The sequence below is a fragment of the Equus asinus genome, chromosome 2 (assembly GCF_041296235.1).
Source record: "Equus asinus isolate D_3611 breed Donkey chromosome 2, EquAss-T2T_v2, whole genome shotgun sequence".
Taxonomy (NCBI): Eukaryota; Metazoa; Chordata; class Mammalia; order Perissodactyla; family Equidae; genus Equus; species Equus asinus.
This window is the reverse complement of record NC_091791.1, coordinates 111,949,022-111,972,357: the sequence shown is the minus strand read 5'-3', so window position 1 is coordinate 111,972,357 and position 23,336 is coordinate 111,949,022. Positions and strand designations below refer to the sequence as shown.

The 23,336-nt window shown below is 45.5% G+C and overlaps 1 protein-coding gene across 5 annotated transcripts in view; it reads left to right on the top strand.

Annotated features, from left to right (window-relative positions):
• ADAMTS17 (ADAM metallopeptidase with thrombospondin type 1 motif 17) overlaps nt 1-23,336 on the top strand; it is a 339,534-nt gene that overhangs the window by 298,152 nt on the left and 18,046 nt on the right. For all 5 annotated transcript variants that reach the window (XM_070496410.1, XM_044762847.2, XM_070496403.1 and 2 more), the window contains 2 exons: nt 18,233-18,437; nt 22,386-22,538. In XM_070496410.1, coding sequence (XP_070352511.1) covers nt 18,233-18,437; nt 22,386-22,538 — 358 coding nt within the window. The remainder of the gene's footprint in view (nt 1-18,232; nt 18,438-22,385; nt 22,539-23,336) is intronic.

Here is a 23,336-nt window from a genome sequence, read left to right as displayed (position 1 = left end):
GCCTTTCCTCTCTGTACCCCTTCCAGAAGACGCAGAGCTGGCTTACTCTGGCTCTCGAGAACTCCCCCTAGGAACATTTTCGGAGAGTCTTGTGAAATTCTGAACGTTTTCATAGCCAAAGTGGGGCAGCAGCGGCGGTGGAATGTCGGGGAGGTCTGCGTGCATGTTTTCCCGTTGAATAATTGTGTGGGGCTGGGCAGCTGGGGCGGCCAGGCAGGGGCTCCTGCTGCTGTTAATCAGGCCTCTGTGTGTTTTCTGCAACCCACTTGGTGCAGGACTTTGGTGTTCGTTTCAGACTGGTACCACTCAGCCTGGTGTCTTGGGAAAACCATGTCACATCATTAATCTGGGGGAGTCTTTTTTTCCTAATCTTCTCAGGACAGAATTCTTGGGACTAACCTATTAAGCCAACCAAAAGACAAACTAGCGTGTGTGTCTAATTAGGAACATGGGGACCAATGTAAAGAAGAGAGCAATAACAGGATGCGTGTGGCAAGCAAATGGTGCAAAGTGGCCTCTTCAGGTGGGGGTTAGAGGAAAACACACGTCTGGGCATTTGGGTTTAGGTTCAGCACTGCCTCAGCTGCCTCATTGGAATGCTAAAGTGTGAAGTCCTAGCCTGGAGGCCGTGGGGCTGAATTCCACAGCAGACAGGCTTGGCCCACACAGGCATCTTAAGGTTTTAGAGTTCATTTCCAACATTTTAAAATCAGGAGATTGCAGTAAGGCTCTGGATTTTCAGCTTTACTTTTGAAAAGGAAAGATGTGGCAACACTTGACCCACATGGCCAGATGGAAACAGTGGGCCGGAGCCTAGTGGCTTCCCTGGAGAGTGGGCGCTGCGTTCTCAGTTGACCGGTTATGGCCACTCTCTGCAGTCAAGGTCAGTTAGTACATACTTCCTGGCTCTGGCTTATGAAGAAATCTTTCTTATAATAAGGTTCATATATGCAGAAAAGTACTGAGATTAATAGACACCCATGTCTGTACCTCCTGATTTTAATGCATCTTCGATTGCCATATTCGCTTCACATCTTTGAAGTAATAACATATTATACGCACATTAAAAGTCATCTTTGGGACTAGCCTGGTGGTGTAGTGGTTGAGTTCGTGCACTCTGCTTTGACAGCCCCAGGAAGCACCAGTAGGTCCACAGGCGCTGACCTACACACCGCTCATCAAGCCACGATGTGGCAGCATCCCACATACAAAATAGAAGATTGGCATAGATGGTAGCTCAGCAACAATCTTCCTCACCAAAAAAAAACACGTCCTCTTTGACTCCTCCCAGCCCTGTTCTCCTTCCCTCCCCTGTTGGTGTGTATACGTCTCACCCAAATTTTCGAACTTTACTACATACGTATATATCCACAAACAAGAAAGGGTGTTGTTTGGCATGTTGTGAACAGACTCTTAGCATATGTACATCCATCTTGCTTTTGGGATCTGTCTATGTTGCCATTGTGACTCTGGTGCATCCATTTTCTTTGCTTTATATTTCATCTTATGTATTTACTCATCCTGCCACTGATGGACATTTGGGTTGTTTGCGTCTTGGGGTTTATGCAAACCGTTATGCAGTGAATGTGGTTGTCCAGTTGCCTTGGGCACACGTGCAAGCAGTTGTATCCCTAGAAGTGGAATTAAAAGGTCGTAGGGTATGCCCTCCTTGAACTTCACTCCGCAGGGCTCCCATAGAGTTACCACGTCACCAGCACTCTGTAGGAGCACCCATTGCTCCAGTCTGGACCAAATTTGGTTTAGTCAGGCTTTTTAGTGTTGCCAGTCTGGTGGGTGGGAAATGGTGCCCCATGATTTGACTTTTTAATTCTCCTGCTCTGTATGAGGTTGAGTGTTTTCATGTGTTTGGGGATATTTGTATTTCTTCTTCTGTGATTTATTCTCCTGTTCTTTGCCCATTATCCAATTGGGCTATCTGTCTTTTCCTAATCAGTTTATGAGAGTTCTTTACGCATCCTGCATTATAAATATCTTCTCTGACTTTGAGGCTTCTCTTTTCACCCATGTTGTCTTTGAGTAGAAAAATCTTTATTAACTTTCACTTTAGGGGCTACACTTCTTTTGGCTTGTTTGACAATTCCTTCCTTACCTTGACTATTATAACTTTATTTTCTTATATGTTCTTGCTCAACTTTTAAGGATTTGGTTCTCTTGTGTATTCTTTAACCCATCCAGAGTGTCTTTCTCTGTATAGTGTGAATTGAGACAATGAATTTGTCTTCCATATGATAACCTGTTGCATCTGTATTGTGTAATGGCTAGTTCACTCCTTTCCCACTGATTGATAAGGCTGTATCTATGATAACCAAGATAACAAAACATACCATGTTTTCTGACCACAAGAAAATTACATTGGAACCAAGCAGTAAAAAGATAGCGACCTACCTTCCTCTGTATTTTTATAAACCAAAAATTTACTTATGTATAACACATGGGTTAAAGAAGAAACGATATGGGAAATTACAAAATGCTCAGAACTAACAGTGAAACATTTCTTATTTTCTTCTTTTTCCTCTATTGATTTGGAAGCTATAGATTGTATTTTTGTTCTTTTGATTGTTACTCTTACATTTTTCCCTCATATCTTAACTATAAGGGTTTCGGTAAAGTCCAAAGATGATCAGAGGCACTATCTTCTTCTCAAACAACACAGTGACCTTCGCTCATGTGACCCATCAAATAGCCCCCACTTCTCTCATTATCATTTGGAGATTTGGTGCTACTATTCTGAAAAAACAAAAGTGGTTCTGATTTAACAACCAATTAGATTAATTAGATGAAACAGAAAAATTCCTAGAGAGATACAAACTACTGAAACTGACTCAGGAAAAAGTAGATAACCTGAACAGACCTATAACAAGTAAAGAGATTGAATTAGGAACAAAAACTTCTCACAAAGAAAAGCCTAGAATCAGACAGCTTCACTGGTGAATTTTACCATACATCTAAAGAAGAATTAATATCAATCCTTCACAAACCCTTCCAAAAAGGATAAGAGGGGGAAGGACTTTGCAACTCATTCTATGAGGCCAGTGTTATCCTAATAATAAAACCAAAGACATCATAACAAGAGAAAACTACAGACCAGTGTCTCCTATGAATATAGACACAAAAATCCTCAACAAAATATTAGTAAATCGAATCCAGCAATATAAAAGACATTATTCACTATGACCTAGTGGGACTTATGCTAGGAAAGCAAGGTTGGTTTATCATCTGAAAATCAATTAATGTAATATACCACATCAATAGAATAAAAGACAAAACCACATTAGTCATTTCAGTAGACACACACACAAAAAAAGCATTTAACAAAATTCAATACCCTTTCATAATCAAAACATTCAACAAACTAGGAATACAAGGGAATTTTCTCAGCCTCATAAAGGGCGTCTACAAAAAAACCCACAGCTACCATCATACTTAATGAGGAAAGACTGAATGCTTTCCCTCTAAGAGAGGAACAAGTGTCTTCTTTCACCATTTATATTCAACATTGTACTAGTGATTCTAGCCAGGGCAATTAGGCAAGAAAGTGAAATAAAAGGCATCTACACTAGAGAAGAAGTAAAACTATATCTATTTGTAGATGACATGATCTTGTATATAGAAAATCCTAAAGAACCCACTAAAAAGCTCCTAGAACTAATATGCGAGTTGAGCAAAGTTACAGGATATAAGATCAAGACACAAAAGAAAATTATATTTGTATACCCTCGCAATGAATAATCAGAAAAGGAAATTAAGAAAACAGTTTCATTTATAGTAGCATCAAAATAATATAATACTTAGGATTAAATTTAACAAAAGAAGTACAAGACTTACACACTGAAAATGACAATACATTATTGAAAGAAGTTAATGAATATCTAAATACATTCCATGGTCATGGATTGTAAGACTTAATATTGTTGAGATGGCAATACTCCACAAATTGATCTACTGATACAACACAATCCCTTCAAAACTCCAGCTATCTTTGTTGCACAAATGAACAAGATGATCCTAAAATTTACGTGGAATTGTAAAGGGCCCCTAATAGTCTAAACAATCTTTAAAAATAAGAACAAAGTTAGAGGACTCATGCCTGTCGATTCCAAAAATTACTACAAAGCTAGAGTAATCAAGACAGAATGGAACTGGCATAAAGAGAGACATATAGAACAAAGGAATATAATTGAGAGTCCAACATAAACCCTCGCATTTACTGTCAATTGACTTCTGACAAGGGTGCCAAGACAATTCAATGGGGAGAGAATAATCTTTTCTATAAATGGTATGAGACACTGAATGTACACATGCAAACAAATGAAGTTGGATTCCTAGCTCAGACCATAGAAAAAATTAACTCAAAATAGATCAAAGACCTACATGTAAGAGCTAAAGCTATGAAACTCTTACAAGAAAATGTAGGCATAAATCTTCCTGACTCCAGATTAAGCAATGGTTTCTTAGATATGACAGCAAAAGCACAAGCAACAAAAGAAAAAAAAATAGGTAAACTAGACATTATTAAAATTTAAAACATCTGTGCTTCAAAGTCATCAAGAAAGTGAAAAGATAATACAAAGAATGGAAGAAAAATTTAACAAATCATACATCTGATAAGCTAATTATATCTAGAATATATAAAGAACTCTTACAACTCAATAATAAAAAGACAAATAACGCAATTAAAAATAGGCAAATTAAGGGCCGGCTCTGTGGCTGATGGGTTAAAGTTCTGCACGCTCTGTTCCAGTGGCCCAGGTTCACAGGTTCCTGGACACAGACCTACATCACTCACCAGCCATGCTGTGGCAGTGTCCCACATACAAAGTAGAGGATGATTGGCCCAGATGTTAGCTCAGGGCTAATCTTCCTCAAGCAAAAAAAGAGGAAGATTGGCAATGGATGTTAGCACAGGGCAAATCTTCCTCAGAAAGAAAAAATGGGCACATCATCTGAATAGACATTTCTCCAAAGAAGATATACAAATGGGCAGTAAGCACATGAGAAGATGCTCAACATCATCAGCTGTCAGGGAAACACCAATCAAAACTACAATGAAATTCAACAAATGATGCTTGGAAAACTAGGTATCAACATAAAAAAGAATGAAGTTGGACCCTTACCTTACACCATATACAAAAATTAATTCAAAGTGGATCAAAGACCTAAACATAAGAGTTAAAACTATAAAACTCTTTGAGGAAAACATAGAAAAAAAGCTTTTTGACATTGGATTTGATGATGATTTCTTAGCTATGACACCAAAAGCACAGGCACCAAAAGGAAAAACAGATGTTAGACTTCATCAAAATTAAAAATTTTGTGCATCAAAGGACACTATCAACAAAGTGGAAAGGCAACCCAGAGAATGAGAGAACATATTATAAATCACATATTTGGTAAAGGAATAAAGTCCAGAATATATAAAGAACTCCTACAACCCAAGAACAGAAAAGCAACCTGATTAAGAAATAGGCAAAGGACTTTATTATTCATTTCTCCAAAGAAGATGTACAAATGGCCAATAAGTACATGAAAAGATGCTCAACATCACTAATCATTAAGGAAATGCAAATTAAAGCCACAATGAGGTAATCACTGTACACCCATTGGGATAGTTATTATCAAAAAACAGAAAATAACAAGTGTTGGTGAGGATGTGGCAAAATTGGAGCCTGGTCCATTGCTGATTGGAACATCAAGTGGTGTAGCTGCTGTGGGAAACAGTATGGTGATTCCTCACAAAATTAAACACAGAATTACCATATGATCCAGCAATTCCGCTCCTGAGTATATACCCAAAAGAATTGAAAGCAGGGATACAAACAGAATTTTATACAACCATGTTCGGCATTCTTCACAGTGGCCAAAAGCTGGAAGTGACCCAAAGAGTCCATCAGTGGATGAATGGATACATGAAGTATATTACATACACACCATGGAATATTATTCAGCCTTAGAAAGGAAGGAAATTCTGACACATGCTGCAACATGGGCGGACCTCAAAGGTATTTTGCTGAATGAAATAAGCCAGTCACAAAAGGACAAATATTGTATGATTTCTATAAATGGTACCTGGAGTAGTCAGATTCATAGAGACAGAAAGTGGGATGATGGTTGCCAAGAGCCAGAGGGAAAGGGGAAGAGGAAGTTATTGTTTAGTGAGTCCAGAGTTTCAGTTAGTGAAGATGAAGAGTTTGGGGGATAGTGATGATGGTTATGCAAAAACCTGAATACTTAACGCCACTGAACCGTACGTTTAAAAGTGGTTAAAATAGTAAATTGTATATTGTATGTATTTTGCCACAATAAAACAAAACCACAATGAAATACCACTTCACACCCACTAGCATAGCTATAATCAAAATGATGGACAATAGCAAAAATGTATGAGGATGTAGAGAATTTAGAACCTTCGTACACTGCTGTAGGAGCGCACAATGACGCAGCTGCTTTGGACGCAGTCTGGCATTCCTTATATTGTTAAACAGAGTTAATATATGATCCAGCAAGTCCACTCCTTGGTATACACCCAAGAGAAATGAGAATATCTGTCCACACAAAAATTGCACACAGAGGTTCATTGTAGCCTGATTCATAATGGCCGAAATGTAGACACAACCCAATGGCCAACAACTGATGAACTGATAGATAAAATGTGGTTTATCCATACAATCAAACATTATCCAATAATAAAAAGGAATAAAGTACTATACTACCTGCCACAACATGATGAACCTAAACAACTACTTGGTTTTATCGAAAGGATTCCAATAAAATGCAAAACAAAAAACAAAAAATTCTGCTGAATGAAAGAAGCCAGTTACAAAGAATCACACGTTATTTGTTTCCATTTATCTGAAAGTCCAGAAGAGGCAAATCTATAAAGACAGAAAGTAGATTAGTGATTGCCTGGGCTGAAAGGGATGGGGTGGGGGTGGGGGGTACTGGGAGATGACAGCTAAGGGTTCTGGGGCAATGTTCCAAAATTGATTGTGGTGGTGGTTTCACAACTCTGTGAATGTATTGAATTGTGCTGTTTACATGGATGACTTGTATGTGAATTTTATCTCAATAGAACTGTTAAAATGGTTCTCCTGCTTACTAGTGTGTGAGGTTGGGCAAGTCACTTAACCTCTCTGTGCCTCAATTCCTCACCTACAGAATGGCTCTACCTAGGATCCATTGCAAGGATCAAATAAGTTGAATCATGTCAAGTGCTGAGAACATTGCCTGGCACATAGGGAGCTCTCAAAAAGGGTTAGCTGGTGTCCTAGCTAGAGAAAGCATTTCAGAAACATTTTCCTTTAAACTATATTCTAGCAAAGTGTTGAAGTCTTCCTTTCCTCCCGTCCTTTCTCTTCCTTTCCCCAGCAAGTGAGAACTGACCATAATGACCCAAGGACCTTTTCAGGAAAATTTGGAAAGTTCTCAGATCCTGGCCAATCACCCATGTCAGTTTTCAGAGCTAGTTTAATAACATACTCAAGCTAGAAATGTGTGTTTATCAGTATTCAAGGCTGAAAGTTGTTTCTTTCAGTAATTCTAATTTTTAACCCTACAAAACAGAAACAGAACTTTTTATGCGTTGCTGGACCTCCCTTCAAGCAGAAATACCTGCTTCCAGAAAAGCTTGTACTCACAGACCTCATGATGCACTTCAGGTTTTCATTTCCTCCTTTAAAAAACAAATATGTGAGTAATATGACTTTCCGGGGAAATGTATATAAGAACTCATAATTCTCAAGTTTTAAATGAAGAAATGCTGAGCTGAAACTTACCGTGCAGCTGTAAAGCGTCACTCTCGTTCCCCTGGGAGAATATCACAGCCCTGCTTGCGAAGTCGCAGTTGTATGTCCTCACCCTACTCCTTCTTTCACAGACATCTGTTCAATAAAAGCAGCCACGTATCTTCGGGGACTATAAATGGCACATGTTAAAGTCGTGTTTGGATTGTCCTCATAACAGAGTTGCTGGCTCCAGTCTGCCCTCAGCAGGGCGACCGACTCGGGCGGAGAGGAGAGCCTGGCGCTGCCTAGAGCCCTCCATGGGATTTTTGGGAAACGGCCTGGGAGGTCCAGCTCTTGGCCAGCCAGCCTCTGCCAGGTCTCCTCACCCCAGGCCTGCAGCGCCCATGGGGAATGAAGCTGCAGGTGCCCTGGGAAAGGCCTTGTCACCTGTAGGAAAGCACTCACGTCCCCACAGCCTCTGCTGCACCAGGCATCTCCCGGAGCTTTACCCACGGAAGTGTATCATCCAGTCCGCACGAGAGAAGGTCAATAACACACCATAGGACTCAGGACCCAAACAGAGGTCTCATGCTGTTTTTCATATTTCTCTCATCCAAATCATGTGAATTTATTGAAAATTAGGGAAAAAATAATTTAAGATTAGTTTGTTCATCTCTGTTTTGGTTCAGAATGTCCAGATAGACTGCCCTTTGCAGAGGACTGTGGGGAACAGCAGCTCCTCTGAGCAAAATGAATGCCTTGACTGAGAACAATAGTTTCAGCCATAATAATAACTGATGCTTATTGGGCGCATAGAGTGCCAGGCCTGGGCTGACCACGTGGCAGAGATCATCTCGGCCAGTCCCCCAACACGCCTGTGAGATTAGAGCTAGTCCAACATTTTACAGAGGAGGAAACTGAGGCTTGTGTGCTCACTTGCCCAAGGTCACACAGCTGGTGAGTCGGTGGAGCCTATCTGACCCCAAGGTCCTGAGCATGGGCTTCTGAGAGTTTGAGAATGTCTGATTTCAAGATGTGGGCGTCTTGAACTTTCAGGGCCTCATGATGCGGTTGGTCCAGTGTACTCTTAACTGGAAGAATGGATGTGTAAATAAAAAAATGAAGCCCCTGGATTGGGCACAGAGTATCCACCCACTTATAACTGGTTGGCCTTGGACCAGTCTTGCTGCCTCTTCAAGTTGGTTTCTCCATCTGTAAGGTAGGACCAGGAAGCCTTGAGCTGGCCTCCTCCAAGAGTTATGGGGCATGCATTCACAGCAACGTGGATGGACCTCGAGGGTATTATGTTAAGCGAAATAAGCCAGTCAGAGAAAGACGAACTCTATATGACTCCACTCATAGATGGAAGTTAACATATTGACAAGGAGATCTGATCGGTGGTTACCAGGGAAAAGGGGGGGTGGGGGGAGGGCACAAAGGGGGAAGTGGTGTACCCACAACATGACTAACAATAATGTACAACTGAAATCTCACAAGGTTGTAATCTATCATAACATTAATAAAAAAAAAAAGAAAAAAAGAGTTATGGGGCATGAAAGCAAGATAGCGGTGGGAAAGGCATGGGACACAAACAAGAGGGGTGACCATGCCCACATCAGAGTCATAGGGCTAACCCACCGGGGATAAGTGGGAGCCTGTTCTTTCAGACTTTCTCTTGGCAGAGAATAAATGAGACATGAGAGGTTTGATCTGTCTAGCTTTCCAAATCAGACTGCCTGAGTCTCTCTGGGCCAGGAATGGACAAGATCACTCTTCAAGCCAGACTCTTTTTAAAGGTACACTAACCAACTGGCCTGGGCTGGGTCACCAAATCCCAAGGAGAGACAGCAGCCAAGCCCAGGCTGAGGCCGAGCGTTCCCCTCACACCTCCTCCCCACTTACCGGGCCTGGGCCCACCTCCCCTGCAGGCCGCCTGAGTCTCAGATGTCGCACAGGCCTCTGGCAGGTCCTCCACTCTGCTCTTTGGCTCAGGATGACTTTTCCACAAGGCACTGCCTGTGGGCAGGGGTGGCCCTTCTTGACAGACATGTCCATGAGAGGAAGCTGCCTGTCTGTCCGTGAGCTGCTGCTTCCACCCCTTGGCCATTCTCAGCATTTCCCTTCTCACACCCGTGTCTCCCTCGCATCCTCATGCACTTCACTTGACCAGAGGCTCCCAAGCGATTAGACATCTTCCTTACCTCTGTCACGAGGGCAGGCCTGGTTTCCAAAGCTTGGGTGTCAGCCTAAGGTTGAAGGTCTTTGGAGCCCACTTTGTAGGCATCAAATCAAGTTTGGTCAAGAGGCATCCGCACGGTCTCTCTTCATCACCCTCATTTAGCTCTGCACTCACACGGTGAGCACCCCTTCTCCCTGAGTCCTCCCCCAGGTCAGCAACACCTCCTTCTTGCTAGATCCAGAGAGTGCTTTTCAGGCCCATCCAACCCAATGCTTTCTCTGTGTCTCTTGCACAGTCCTCCTGCCCTCTGAGCCTGGCTAGTCACCCCTTCTCTGTCTCTTCAGAGCCTCCCATTCCTTGTTCCAATCCCAGGTGCTTACTCTCCTCCAGCCCCTCCATCCTCCTTTCTCCCTTGGATAAACTCCTGGGTGGGTTGTTCTTCCTCTTGCTTCTACCGTGACCCTCTTGCTCATGACTCCCAACCCTGTGTCTCCAGCCTAGACTACACCCTGGACTCCAGAACTGCACCTGCAGACCCTTCCCAACACCACTCAGCTGCCCAGTAACCACCTCAACCTGTCCCTCTCAGAGCAGTACCCACCCTTCTGTCCCCAGGGAGGGTCGTCTCCCGTGTTCCCCCTTGCGCTGGAGGCGCCACCAGCATCCTCGGGGCCTGTCAGAATCCTGAGCTTGACTCCTGCTTCCTTTCTCTCCTGGACCCCATATGCCCAAGCCCTGTCAACTACACCCTTTAATAGTGTTCTATCAGTGCCTGTTTTCCATCTCTCCACGTGGCCTTGATGAAAGCCATCCTCTTGCCCCAAGGCACATTATTACCAGAGCCACTCAAGGCAACCTCTCTCCTGCCTACTGTTACACACCCTTCAAGAACTGGCCATCCCAGACTTGGCAATTGTACACTCTCTGTCTCCCCTTGACATTTCCTGGGCAAGCTCTTTCTGTCTGAGCACTGAGCCCTGCTTCTTTGGTTGGCCAACTGCACTTTGACCTTCAGGACCCAACTCTAGCTCCATTTCCTCCACAGCACTTATCAGATGGGAAAGAAATTGTCTGCTCATATGCTTCCCTCTCCCCTAAGGACCACACACTTGACTGAGCTTCATGATGGTGGGAACACAGCTTGGTTCAGGGCTTGGCCTGAAGTTGACACCTATGTGTCAGGACTTATAAGCTGAGGTTTAACGAAGTCACCATCCTGGTAGCTGTCCTCTCTTTAACCTGCACTGCAGCTTCCTGGGGCTGTTTCCCATCCTTTTTACACTGTGATATTTTACATGTGGCCTATTTGATGCCATGCCTGGAATTTTCCAGTCTCTATAATAGATGGTTAGATAATCACATACAGGCATCTTGTTTCCTTACTGTGATTAATTTAGCTAGTGTAGGGCACGTCACTAGCACAGAAATAGGCACAGGTTAGGTACTCAGCCAATGCTAGACCCTTCCTTTTGGTGCATTTTGGGGATGGATAAAGTTGACACTAAACTCCATGGACTGACCACTCGGTAGCTTGAACACTTGTGTTGAAATACAACATCTCTCACAGTTTTTTGCAATTTGAAGTTGTTGAAAATAAATGACCTACCAGTGTTCTCATTTTGGTTATCTATATTTGAGATTCACCTTATATTCAACATCAAATAGCTATGTTAGAAGAATGTGGTCCTGAAGATGCCATTGTTTCTTTGAGACAACTGTCACATTTCAGCAGATTGCACAAGATCTTTACCTGGTTTAAATTTCAGCCAAATCAAGATTTGAATAGGAGCTGAATTTTAAATAAAAGCTTAAATTTCTCAGAACCATGAATGCAAACGGTGTGTGGTAGGCACAATAATGGCCCCCAAAGATGGCTACCTCCTAACCCCTGGAACTCATGAACATGTTAGGTTATAGGTCAAAGGGAAGTTGGGGTTGCAGGTGGAATTAAGGTTGTGTTATGGGTTGACTTGTGCCCCCCCCCCAAAAAAAGATGTCAACGTCCTAACCCTCAGTGTCCCAGAATGTGACCTTATTTGGAAATAGGGTCACTACAGATGTAATTAGTTAAGATGAAGTCACCTAAAGTAGGGTGGGACCTTAATCCAATCTGACTATGTTCTTACGAGAAGATGGCCAGGTAAGGACACAGAGACACAGGGAAAACGCTGTGTGAAGACAGGGGCAGAGATGGGAGTAATACATCTACAAGCCAAGGATTGCCCGCTGTCACCAGAACCTAAGAGAGAGGCGTGGAACAGATTCCTCAGAGCCCTCAGGAGGAACCAACCCTGCCAACACTTGGATTTTTTGCTTCTAGTCTCCAAAGATGTAAGAGAATACATTTCTGTTGTTTTAAACCACCCAGTTGGTGATACTTTTTCTGGCAACACTAGCAAATTAATACAGGTTGCTAATTAGCTGGCCTTAAAATAGAAAAATTATCCTGGATTATCTGAGTGGGTCCAGTGTAATCACAAGGATCCTTAACAGTGGAAGAGGGAGGCAGAAGAGAAGGTCGAGTGAGACGATGTGAGAAAGACCCGACCTGACATCGCTGGCTTTGATCGTGGAGGAGGGAGCCACCAGCCAAGGAATCAGGGCAGCGTCTAGAAGCTGGAAAAGGCAAGGAAACAGTCTTCCCAGAGTCTCCAAAAGGAACCAGCCCTGCCAACACCTTGATTTTAGCCCAGCAAGACCCATGTCAGATTTCCAACCTCCAGAAATGTAAGATAATAAAAGCTGTGTGGTTTTGAGCCGCTAAGTTGATGGTAATTTTCTATAGCAGCAATAAAAAAAGAATGCAGGGTCTCAGGTAATAACTGAGCTGTCTTTAGTATCTGATTAGAATGACTGAACTTGAAGTATGTGCAGAGGAGCTGGATCTGTGCTGGACAGGAAAGGGATGGAGTCCATTCTGACTCCAGAGGAACAGAGAAGAGTGGTCGGACATAGGGAAGAGTTAAGAATTACAATTTTATTGCTTTTAAGAAGAGCTGCTAACTCAAACTTGGCTAATAAATGTCACTGTTAAGGTTTTTAGGGGATACAAGTGAAAAAAAGTCAGTCTTACACAGTAATTGTAACATAAATTGTTTTATGGAACTGCAGTTCCTTTCCCAAATTACTGGACTCAGAGTTAAGGGGATTTTACTCCAGTGTTATCTGCATGATGTTGTCCCACTGCTGCAGATGGGCCTCCAGCAGCCGGAATTGTTCAGGTGAAATGGTTTCTTTCAGCTACCAAATAGTTTCAAGAAAGTCTTTCCCGTTTTTTGTTTTTTGTTTTTTGTTTTTTTTTTGGTGAAGAAGATTGGCCCTGAGCTAACATCCATTGCCAATCTTCCTCTTTTTGCTTGAGGAAGACTGTCGCTGAGCTAACATCTGTGCCAATCTTCCTCTATTTTGTATGTAGGACACCAGCACAGCATGGCTTGATGAGCAATGCATCAGTCCATGCCCAGGACCCAAACCCCAGGCCACTGAAGTGGAGCACATGAACTTAACCACTACGCCACTGGGCCAGCCCTCAAGAAAGTCATTTTTTTCTCCCCATACCTCACTGAGGTATTTGTCAAGATCAGGAGCAAAAAAGTCTAGCTGGAAAATAGCTGTGATCAACTGCAGTGTGTATGTGCACGTGGCGTCACAGCCCTCCTGCAGCTGCTCATCACTCGTTTTAGGCAGGGATGTGTGTGCTCCTGGTGGACATGGGCAGCCACCAGGTGTCGGCACAGGTGAGGACCAGCCTCTTCTTCTGTCTCACCTTTGGCTTCCTGGGATTTGACAGACACTTCACTTCTTTGCCCTTTTTGCACCTATTTATTACCCTTTTCTAACCACCCATTGCCATCACTTTTTTAAAAAATACAATTGTGGTAAAATACACATAATATAAAATTTACCCCCTTAACCACTTTTAAGTGTACAGTTTAGTGGCATTCCATACATTCACGTTGTTGTGCAACCATCATCACCGTACGTCTTCAGAACTCTTTTCATCCCACTCAGGTGAAACTCTGGACCCATTAAAAACTAACACTCCATTCCCTCTAAGCCAGCAACCACCTTTCTACTTTCTGTCTCAATCTTTTTGACTACTCTAAGCGCTTCATGTAAGTGGCATCATACGGTGTTTGTCTTTTTGTGCCTGGCTATTTCACTCAGCATAAAGTCCTCAAGGTTCATCCACATTGTAGCAGGTGACAGAATTTCCTTTCTTTTTAAGGCTCAGTAATATTCCATTGTATGAATAAACCACATTCTGTTCATCCATTCATCCGCCAATGGACGCTTGGGTTGCCTCCACCTTTTGGCTGTTGTGAATGATGCTGCTGTGTACATGGATGTACCAATATCATCCCATCACTGTTTTTAAATCTATCAAGTATTAGAATGGCAAATAGCCCCTGAGTAAAACAATATATAGCAGTCAAGTTTATTCCCAGTTAACCCTGTTTGTGCTTCAAGACTCAGTTCGGACGTCACCTCCACCAGACTCGCTGACCCTGAGATGGAGTAAGGTGCCTCCCTCTGCGCCCCCAGCCTTGTGCTTACATCTGCCTGGGCTGTAAGCCTCATACGCCGATCGTCTGGCCGGTTGTCCGTCTCCCATGGTGGTGTGCCATATTGGCATCTGAATGTCCAGAACCCTGTGCAGAGCTGGGAAGTAGGAGTGGGAGAAGGAGGGAGGGAGGGATGTGAGGCTGGGATGTACCATGAGCTGCCCTGTGTGTGACTTTTAGTCGTGGGGTGCATCCATGCTCCATTCTCACCTCCATCACGTCATTCATGAGAACCAAAAGTCCCACATGGTGGTGTTAGGAGGGTGCTTTGGCCTCAGATGGAGTTTGTTTTGAATCCCAGCAGGTCCCAGGAAGTGGGAGTTTGTCAGTGCATCTGACAATGACCATAGCACTTGGAGGAGGGGAGCAGGGGCCACCCCTCTACACAGCTCCAGGAGGCAGAGAATCCCCCTCTTAGGGAGCAGGGCAGACCATAGCTAGTTTCCACACATGTCTACACATGCTCAAGGCTATGACACTGGACGACAGTGAGGAGGGAAATTATAAGGGGTCAAGGACTCTTCTGGAAACAGGAGGAGGGATGCATGGGCTGTTTTCCATTCTGTCATACTTTTGCAAAGCACCTACAAGGTGCACGAGAGACACCAGAGGCAAAGGGAAAGACAACCTGGAAGGTCATCAGTCCCTCATAGCTCTACACTGATCCCCATGGATCTGACTTTGGCAGTCAGTGATGGGGCAGGAGGCAGTGGAGACGTCCAAGGAAGGACTTCTGAACCTCTCCCATCATTTCCCCTGGCTCCCTGGTACCTGGATGTGACCTTTGCGTGGACCAGAGTCGATGCCCACATTCCCTAGAACACATGCTCTGCTCGTGTGCCCAGGGATGTAGATTCTGGCCCCCAAAGGCCAATGGCATGCACTCCCAGGGCAGGTGACATTCCCATGAGCATGACATAGAGGTCCCACTTCCAAGGCCCGGCCCTGGGAAGCACTGCAAGGACAAAAGATAGGAGCAGGATTCAAACCTACTGTCCCTGTTGGGGTCAGCACAACAGCACTGAACAGTCTTGAACTAGAGCCTGACGTTTGTGTTCACAAAGTCAACTGCGAAAGCTTGGGACAAAGGAGATCTGACTGAGAGTTCCTGAGAGAAAAGGAAAAGCAATAGGAGCTAACAGAGGCTGGTTGCTTTAAAAATAGGAATAGCACAGAGTTGGGCAACACTAATGAAAACGGAGTCTTCATTTAAAGAAAGTGATGGCATTCTCTCCTGCTGCTTTCATCCAGCCTCAGGCCGTTTTGTCCACACGAAGCAATCCAACGTAAGAACGGTGGTGACAGAGTAGAGAATTAGAGTGGATTGAGACTCTGCCACATGCAAATTATTTTGATCAAAAGAAGAGAAAACTTGAAAGGAGAACAAAAGAGCTGTCTTCAGTATTTAACTGAGAAGGCAGTCATGTTACTCCAAAGACCAGAAAGAGGAGAAAGGGGTAGAATTTGGTTCGGTTCTTGTAGTGTTATTTAAACAGCTGCCACGTGCTGAAATGGCAGCAAGACTCGCTCTCTGCCCCCTGGGAGTTCGCCATTTCCTACCAAGGAGAGAAAGAATAATAGCAACGATGGCTGAAAGTTACACGGGCTTGTGTGTGCCAAGCGCTGCTCTAAGCAATTCTCAGGCAGTATGTCACTTGTCCTCACACCACAAGGCAGGCACTGTGGCTTCCATCCCTTCAGCACAAGCAAGGGGTCGATAAGAGTTAGTCCCTGGGGATGCGGAGGACAGAGTGAGGAGGGGACTGGAAATTAGTTCTAGAAGAGGTGGCCTGAGCTTGCCCTAAGGGACGAGGAGAAACTATGTGGGGGCAGAGGAACGGGCTGGGTAGCTGCGTCTTCTCCACATTTAGTTCAGCCATCTCCACCGGCCCCAGCTGCTTCCAGCTGGTTATCTCCCACCTGGACTGGTGCAGTAGCCTCCTCCCTGGTCTCCATGCCGCCACCCTTACCCACTGTAGACGGTAGCCACAGAGCCAGGATGGCCCTCTCAAACCCGGGAGGAGTATGGCCTCCTCTCTCCAAAACCTCCAGAACTGTATCTCCCTCAAACACGAGCCACAGCGGCCAGCCAGGCCCTGCATAACCTCACCTGGCTACCTCTCATGGCCCTTCCTCTCCCCCAGCCACTCTGGACTCCTTGCTGCTGCTTGGCCCTGCCAGCACGCTCCTCCACCAGGGCCTGTGCACCTGCCGTGCCATCTGCCTGGAACTCTTCCCCCAGACAGTCATGGGGTCCTTCCAGGCTCTGCTCAGATCAGCTCATAGTGAGACCATCCCTGCCACCGTGTGTAACGTAGTGCTCACCCTTGCCTCCTCCCTTGTCTGCCCTACACTGCTTTACTTTTCTCGAAAGCACTTATTGCTAAGTGTCATATTCTCTATGCATATATACATATATATGTGTGTGTGTTTAGTATGTTATCTATACTCTTATGTTATTTCTGTTGTTTATTGTTCATTAGTTTACTGTCTGTCCCCATTAGAATGGTGAGATTCGGAGGGCGGGGCTTTGTTTCATTCACTGCCTCGTCACCAGAACCTAGAAGGGCGCCTGGCACGTGGGAGCCCTCAGTGCATGTGCCATGCATGGGGGATGGATGAGCAAGTGAGCTGGACCTGGAGGAGAGGAGTCCCTCAAAGGACTTGGCCAGTGGGAAGATGCCTCAGATGTGTCTAAGCAGTGGGAAGGCCTGATTGGATTTGGTTTCAGGTAGAACTTAGGACTCCTCTGACTAATGTCAGAACCGAGTGGTTATCAGAGCTGGCCATCTGTAGACTGAGCTGCTTTGTCAGTGGGGAGCTCCTGGGAGCTAGGAGTATTGAGGCTTCTCCAGGGACCAAGGCAAGAGAGAGTCCTTTAGTGTCTCTAAAAGGACATTCAGAGCCCCATTTGTGTCCTGAGAAATCATGATTCCCAACCTGCCCAGCCTCTTTCCAACAGCCTGAAGCCAGCAGAGACCCTGATAGATTTGGGATCATTGAACTACTAGTAGATGGGCGAAGTTTTAGTTGAGTACTTTCAAACTGACAGCCTCAACAGCTTAGCCTTCCCATGGCCCACAAGTTGCCTCCTCAAGAGTGACGGTGACCACGCAGGAGGGCCTCTACTGTTTGGAAAGCAGGGAGTACCTGGTCCTGGTGTCTTCAAGCTGGGACTGAGGCGTCCTTTGTGGAGGGCTGTACCTGTCAGCTTTTGCTGCAGCGACAAACAAACCCAGCATCTCAGAGGCATACGACAGTGTCATGTCAGGCATTCAACAGAGCTCAGCTGTCAGAGTGTCTGCTGTACTGGGAGCCGCTGTTCTCACAGCAGGGAGCAGGAAGCAGAAAGAGCCACAGCCAAGCCACATAGTCAGACTCCAAGCTTCTGCTGGGACATGGCCAGTTTCGTGTCCACTCACACTCCTTTGAAGAAAGTGTGTCACGAGACAACAGGTAGGATATATAATGCCACTACAAAGAGGGTGACCAGTTGGGGACGATAACTCATCTGCTGTAGGAGATTGTGTACAGAAAGGTTTCTGTACTGAGTAGGCCATTGAACCACTCAACTCAGATGGCTCCCTCTGCGTCGATACTCTGGAAGTCAACTGCAAAGCTCTCTGAGTCTGTCTCCCTCCCTCCCACCACAGGCTCAAGATTCCATGATCTGTCTGGAAGACCCTTCGGGGAAGCTGGCCTCTCCACCCAATTATTCTCTCACTGTCTTTCCTCCTTCTGAGCAGGTGGGTGGCAGGCCCATGGAGCCCCTGCTCAGCAACCTGTGAGAAGGGCATCCAGCATCGGGAAGTGACCTGCGTGTATCAGCTGCAGAATGGCACACACGTCGCCACTCGCCCCCTCTACTGCCCAGGCCCGCGGCCAGCACCAGTGCAGAGCTGTGAAGGCCAGGACTGTTTGTCCATCTGGGAGGCATCCGAGTGGTCACAGGTGGGTGCCTAGGCTGCTGCCAGTGCTGAAACCACCACCAGGCCTCAGGATCTTGTCCTCAGGGACCCCAAAATGGTACCTTTCCCTCCATGGTGTTTGTCTTACATCTGATGTATCAGTTCTTGCCAGCCCCTGCAGCAGCTCAAAGCTGTGTTCTAGCTAACATATTGTTAAATTCCATCCGAGATAACAACATGGCTAAAAGAGCATGGATAATGTGTTTTTGACAATATACACCACAGTACCGTTTGATCCCATTTCCTATGAAAATTCCCATGTACAGTCATGTGCCACATAATGACATTTCAGTCAACAGCGAGCTGTGTATACGACAGTGGTCCCATGAGATTAGTACCACTTAGCCCAGGTGTGTAGTAGGCTGCACCATCTAGGTTTGTGTAAGTACACTCTGTGATGTTCACACAACGACACAATCGCCCAATGATGCATTTCTCAGAACACGTCCCCGTCGTTGAGCAACACATAACTATAAATATAGATGGATGGATGGATGGATAGGTAGATAGATAGGAGGGAGGGGGGTAGATAGATAGATAGATATACCTTTTCATTTCTTTGGGGCTTGTTGGAACTGCAGTGTGGTGAGATTGGCAGGGTGGTTTCAGAGGCTTCCGTTTAACTCCCCAGCAGTCTTTGTAGATTGCAAGAGGCAAGCGGATGTTGGGAGGGACAACTTTGAGTGTGTGAGTCGGAGTTACAAATCTCGTGCCATAAAACATTTTGGAAAGAAGTCAATCGAGCCTTCAGTTTTAACTTTGAAAACTGATCCAGAAAGATCGTTTTATCTTTGCTAATATCATCCTTCAAGGCTTTGCACTGAGTTTGCATTAATGATTTTGGTTGTTTGGCTCTAAAACAAAAACATAGCTAAATAAAGGGCCAGCTTCTCTCAGGTCCTCCGTCAGGCGTGGTCTAGGGAAGTCGGAAAGGCTAAACCCGAGACACTCTTCAGTGTGGAAAATATTTTTAAAGTTCCTTTTTATTGCCAAACAGTTGGAATTATTTTGAATAAGAAAGTATTCAGCCCATTTTTAATGAACGAAAAGTCTGCCCTTGGCTGCTCTAAATTGCGTTTACTTTTCAGACAGGTCTTGACATGTACCCGTTTAAAGACCTGAGTCTTTAACCTACCCTTTATGATAGTTCAGGAAAAGCAGAGAGTTTACAATTTTGTTTGATTTTTGTTTTTCTTTATACGTCCTTAAGTTTGTAAGTTCAACTTCAAGGGAAGCTTTTTGGGGAGGAGGATACTTGGTGGAGGGGTAGGAGCAGTATATGGTCTCTTCCCTCCCCACCCCCATGAGCCTTAGGGCCATCATCAACTGGCTCTTGATCTAAACAAGATTTATGCTTTAATCAGATTGAAACCATAAATTTTCCATTCAGACCCTTTCTTATGGGAAAAAAAAAGAAATGCCTCCTTACCAAACTAACAAAGGCTGACATTATCAACTATTATCATGGAATTAAAGAACACCATATTGGAAAATGTGAGACAAATGGAGCAAGATTTAAAGAAATATCTCTATCTCTATGTCTATTTCTATGTCCTTGCCTGATCCTAATCCTGAAATAGTATCCACACCGATCAGTCTAATTCTGGCTCAGCCCAGGCTCTAGCAAAATGCTTCTTTCGAAACATTTCGAATCAAACCTTTCCTCCATGAGATACTCTTAAAGCTGGCTTCACCACGTGCTGAAGCCCCTCTAACATTTCTTCTTCTGGAAAGAAGGGGTTTAAATTTCTCATGGGAGAGTTTTTATTGACGGGGTTGCCTTTATTCAGCCAGCAGTGTTGATGGCTCTCCCCAGCTGCTCCCCAGCTTCTTCCCAGCTTTGTTAGAATGAGGAACAAATATCGAGAAGGATGACTCTCTCCTGTCCTTCGCTTCCAGTCAGCACTCCTGGATTAGAAGCTGAGACAGAAACTGAACATTGCCCTCCTAGCTCGCTTCCAAGGCAGCCCCAGCCTGCAGCACTGCCCTTTGCCAAGGCCAAAGGCTTCCGGCCAATGGGCTACTGGTTGAAAGAGACTGAGCTAGGGTTTGGTCAAGAAACAGGCTGGACAGTGAGTGAAAGTCAAGGGAAAGGAGCAAGGAATACAGGATAGAGTAAGACCAAGCAGGAACTCAGGCAGAAGTGGCAACTAGGCTCCTAGTTGCAGAAGAAGCCAGTGGTGTGGGTTCTGGTGCCAGGAGGAGCCCACAAGGCAAATGGTGAGAATGGAGTTGATGAAATGGTCAGAAAGCATTGCCACGCAGAGAAGCAGAGGGATGGCCCCACAAGGCAGTACCCCAGGGCTCCCTGCGGCAGCCCTCCTGGGCCCACCCATCCTACGCAGGAGGCCCTGTGCATCCAGCCTGCCATGGCTGACCCCTTGCATCTGAGGTCCCTATAAACCCCACACACAAGACCAAATATGTGTGCTCTCCCAACCCCCGCAGGTGATACTACAACTGGTCCGGAAGCATGTGTATTTCTTTTAGGACAAAGCAGTCTCAATTAGTCTCACAAGAAAAAAAACAAAAAACCACTGGGACGTTCAGAGGGAGAGCTAAATTGAATTAATAGGAGAAATGAAGCTAGATAACATTTTAGGTTAAATGTTAATAACAAATATAAAGAATACATTTGTGCTTTATGTATGTTCTTTTAGTGGATACAGTGGAACTTTTTAAAAGTTGAATCTGCTGTAGCTCAGGACAATCACTGCTGTGGCCTCCCGTACTTTTGATAAATCTAGCAAATATGAAAACGGAAGTTAGAGCTGTTAGGGCTCCATTTTGTGCTCCTACGGCTCGTGAGCACCCCCTACCATAACTCTGGGACGAGCCGTGGGGAGGATTCTCCCTCGGAATCTCCTGGGCAGCCTGGGTCTCGTTGTGTCTGTACAGCTTGGCAGGATCCAGCCGTCAGCCCACTGTCTCCGCAGAGTTACCTGTTTGCATCCACAGTGGGGACAGGGCTTCCGCTGGCTCCCCAGTTCACAGGCCATGTCACCTCTGCTTTCTGGCCAATTCGTGCACATTGTGTGTTGTGTCCTCCCAGGGTCACAGGTCCCTCTGCCTGGGCTTTCTTCTGCTTTGTGTTTTGAGGTGGGTAAGCACTGAAGGGAGCAGGCCAGGAGCAGGCTCCAGACACCAACCACAGGGCCGCCATGTTTGTGCCCTGTCACCACTCTGTCTCTCGTCTCTCCCTCCAGTGGATCTTGCTGCCTGAGGGCATGGGAATCTTGAACTCTTGAGGCTCACACGTCATTTGTCACTCCTCAGGCCCTACTCAGGCCCCCTCCCCACATTGTCTCTTGCCTCCGTGTCTCCCAGGAAGTGAAATACCACAGGGAACATTGCTGTGTTACCATTCTTAGCATCCACATTAAAACCATCATTGAAGCTCTCCACAAGGGCTGGCCAGCTGCCTGATGTGAAAGTCACCTGTGGCTTTCCTTTCTGTCTCCTCCTTTTCCACCCCAAACTAGTGCCTCTGTCCTGGGATGGCCGAAGGAGAGCAGAGGACCTGGAGGCTGGCTGGGAGGAGCCAGGGCCTCAGACCTCTTGGCTTCAGTTTCCTCACCTGGCTCCACCTGGCCCCTGCTCCACTGGAGGGTCCACCAGCATTTGCCCTGTGAACTTGCCCACTGTGTTGTATTTTGGACCTAGCAACAGGCCACTAAATTTCTCTCTCCTGGTTTGACCTACTGGGTAGCCCGAGTTCTCCCTACTCCTGACTCCTATGACTATCCCCCGATCACTGGCTACTTGGCTGGAGTCCTAGCTGGGACTGTGTGCATAAGATTCTAGAAGACCAGGAGCTTTTTGAGGGTAGAAACACAGCATCCTCATCCTTGGCACATAGTAGGGACTTGATAGGTGTTGGTGGACTTGAACTGAATTGGACTGGATTAAATCTCTGAACGGTGTCTCACAGTGTTCTGCCAACTGTGGTAAAGGGACGCAGAAACGGACAGTGACGTGCACCAACTCACAAGGAAAATGCGATGCATCCACGAGGCCGAAAGCTGAGGAGGTGTGCGAAGACTACTCAGGCTGCTATGAGTGGAAAACTGGGGATTGGTCCAAGGTGAGTCCAGCACGCCTGCATTTCCCTGGCAGCGCAGGGGGCTCGAGAGGCAGGAACTCAGCTCTCTCATGGGCTTCATTTCGACTAGGTGGTCCCCATCTAACCAGGCAAATTCACTTTCTTTCCAAACTCTGCACCTGCTGGTGACCCCGCGCGGAGTGCATTCACTGTGCCTTCGGAAGGGAGATGATTGCACCGCAGAGCCGAAGGCAGGGGTCCCGTGCAGCATGCTGGCTGTACCCCAGCATCCTGCGGTGGGCTTGGCCACCCCACCATCACAAGAGTCTCATAAACGTGTGGAGCCTTGGCCGAGGCAGACAAGGAGGGAGTTGTGGGCCAACAGCACTTCCATTTGTTTCCAGGACCCCTGGGCCGGGATCTGGAGGATGCAGGGGCTGGTAGGACAGGGCCCTTGGAGTGTAAGAAGGAAAGAGCCACCTCCCAGAGCCCAGGGTTCAAGACCCTGTGGACAGCGAGGGTTAAAAGGCATTCGAATGTAAATCGAATGTTAAAAAGTTCTTTGCCCTTTAACCTTTGTTTTATTCATTCACCTGATATCTTTGGTTGATTCCTGTTTACTGGGGCCTGAGGTGAGTACCATTGTCACACATGAAAACCATCCAGTGTCTTCTAGAGAGCCTTTTCCCAAACAGTGTAGAATTTCTAATGACATTTTCTGTCTAATTTTCTAATGAAAATTTCTAACAAGAGTGTGTTTGTGGTTCCTTATGCTATTATAGCAACTGAAAACTCGCCCCCTCACCACCCCTGTTTGCTTCTCTTAATGTCTCTTCAAAG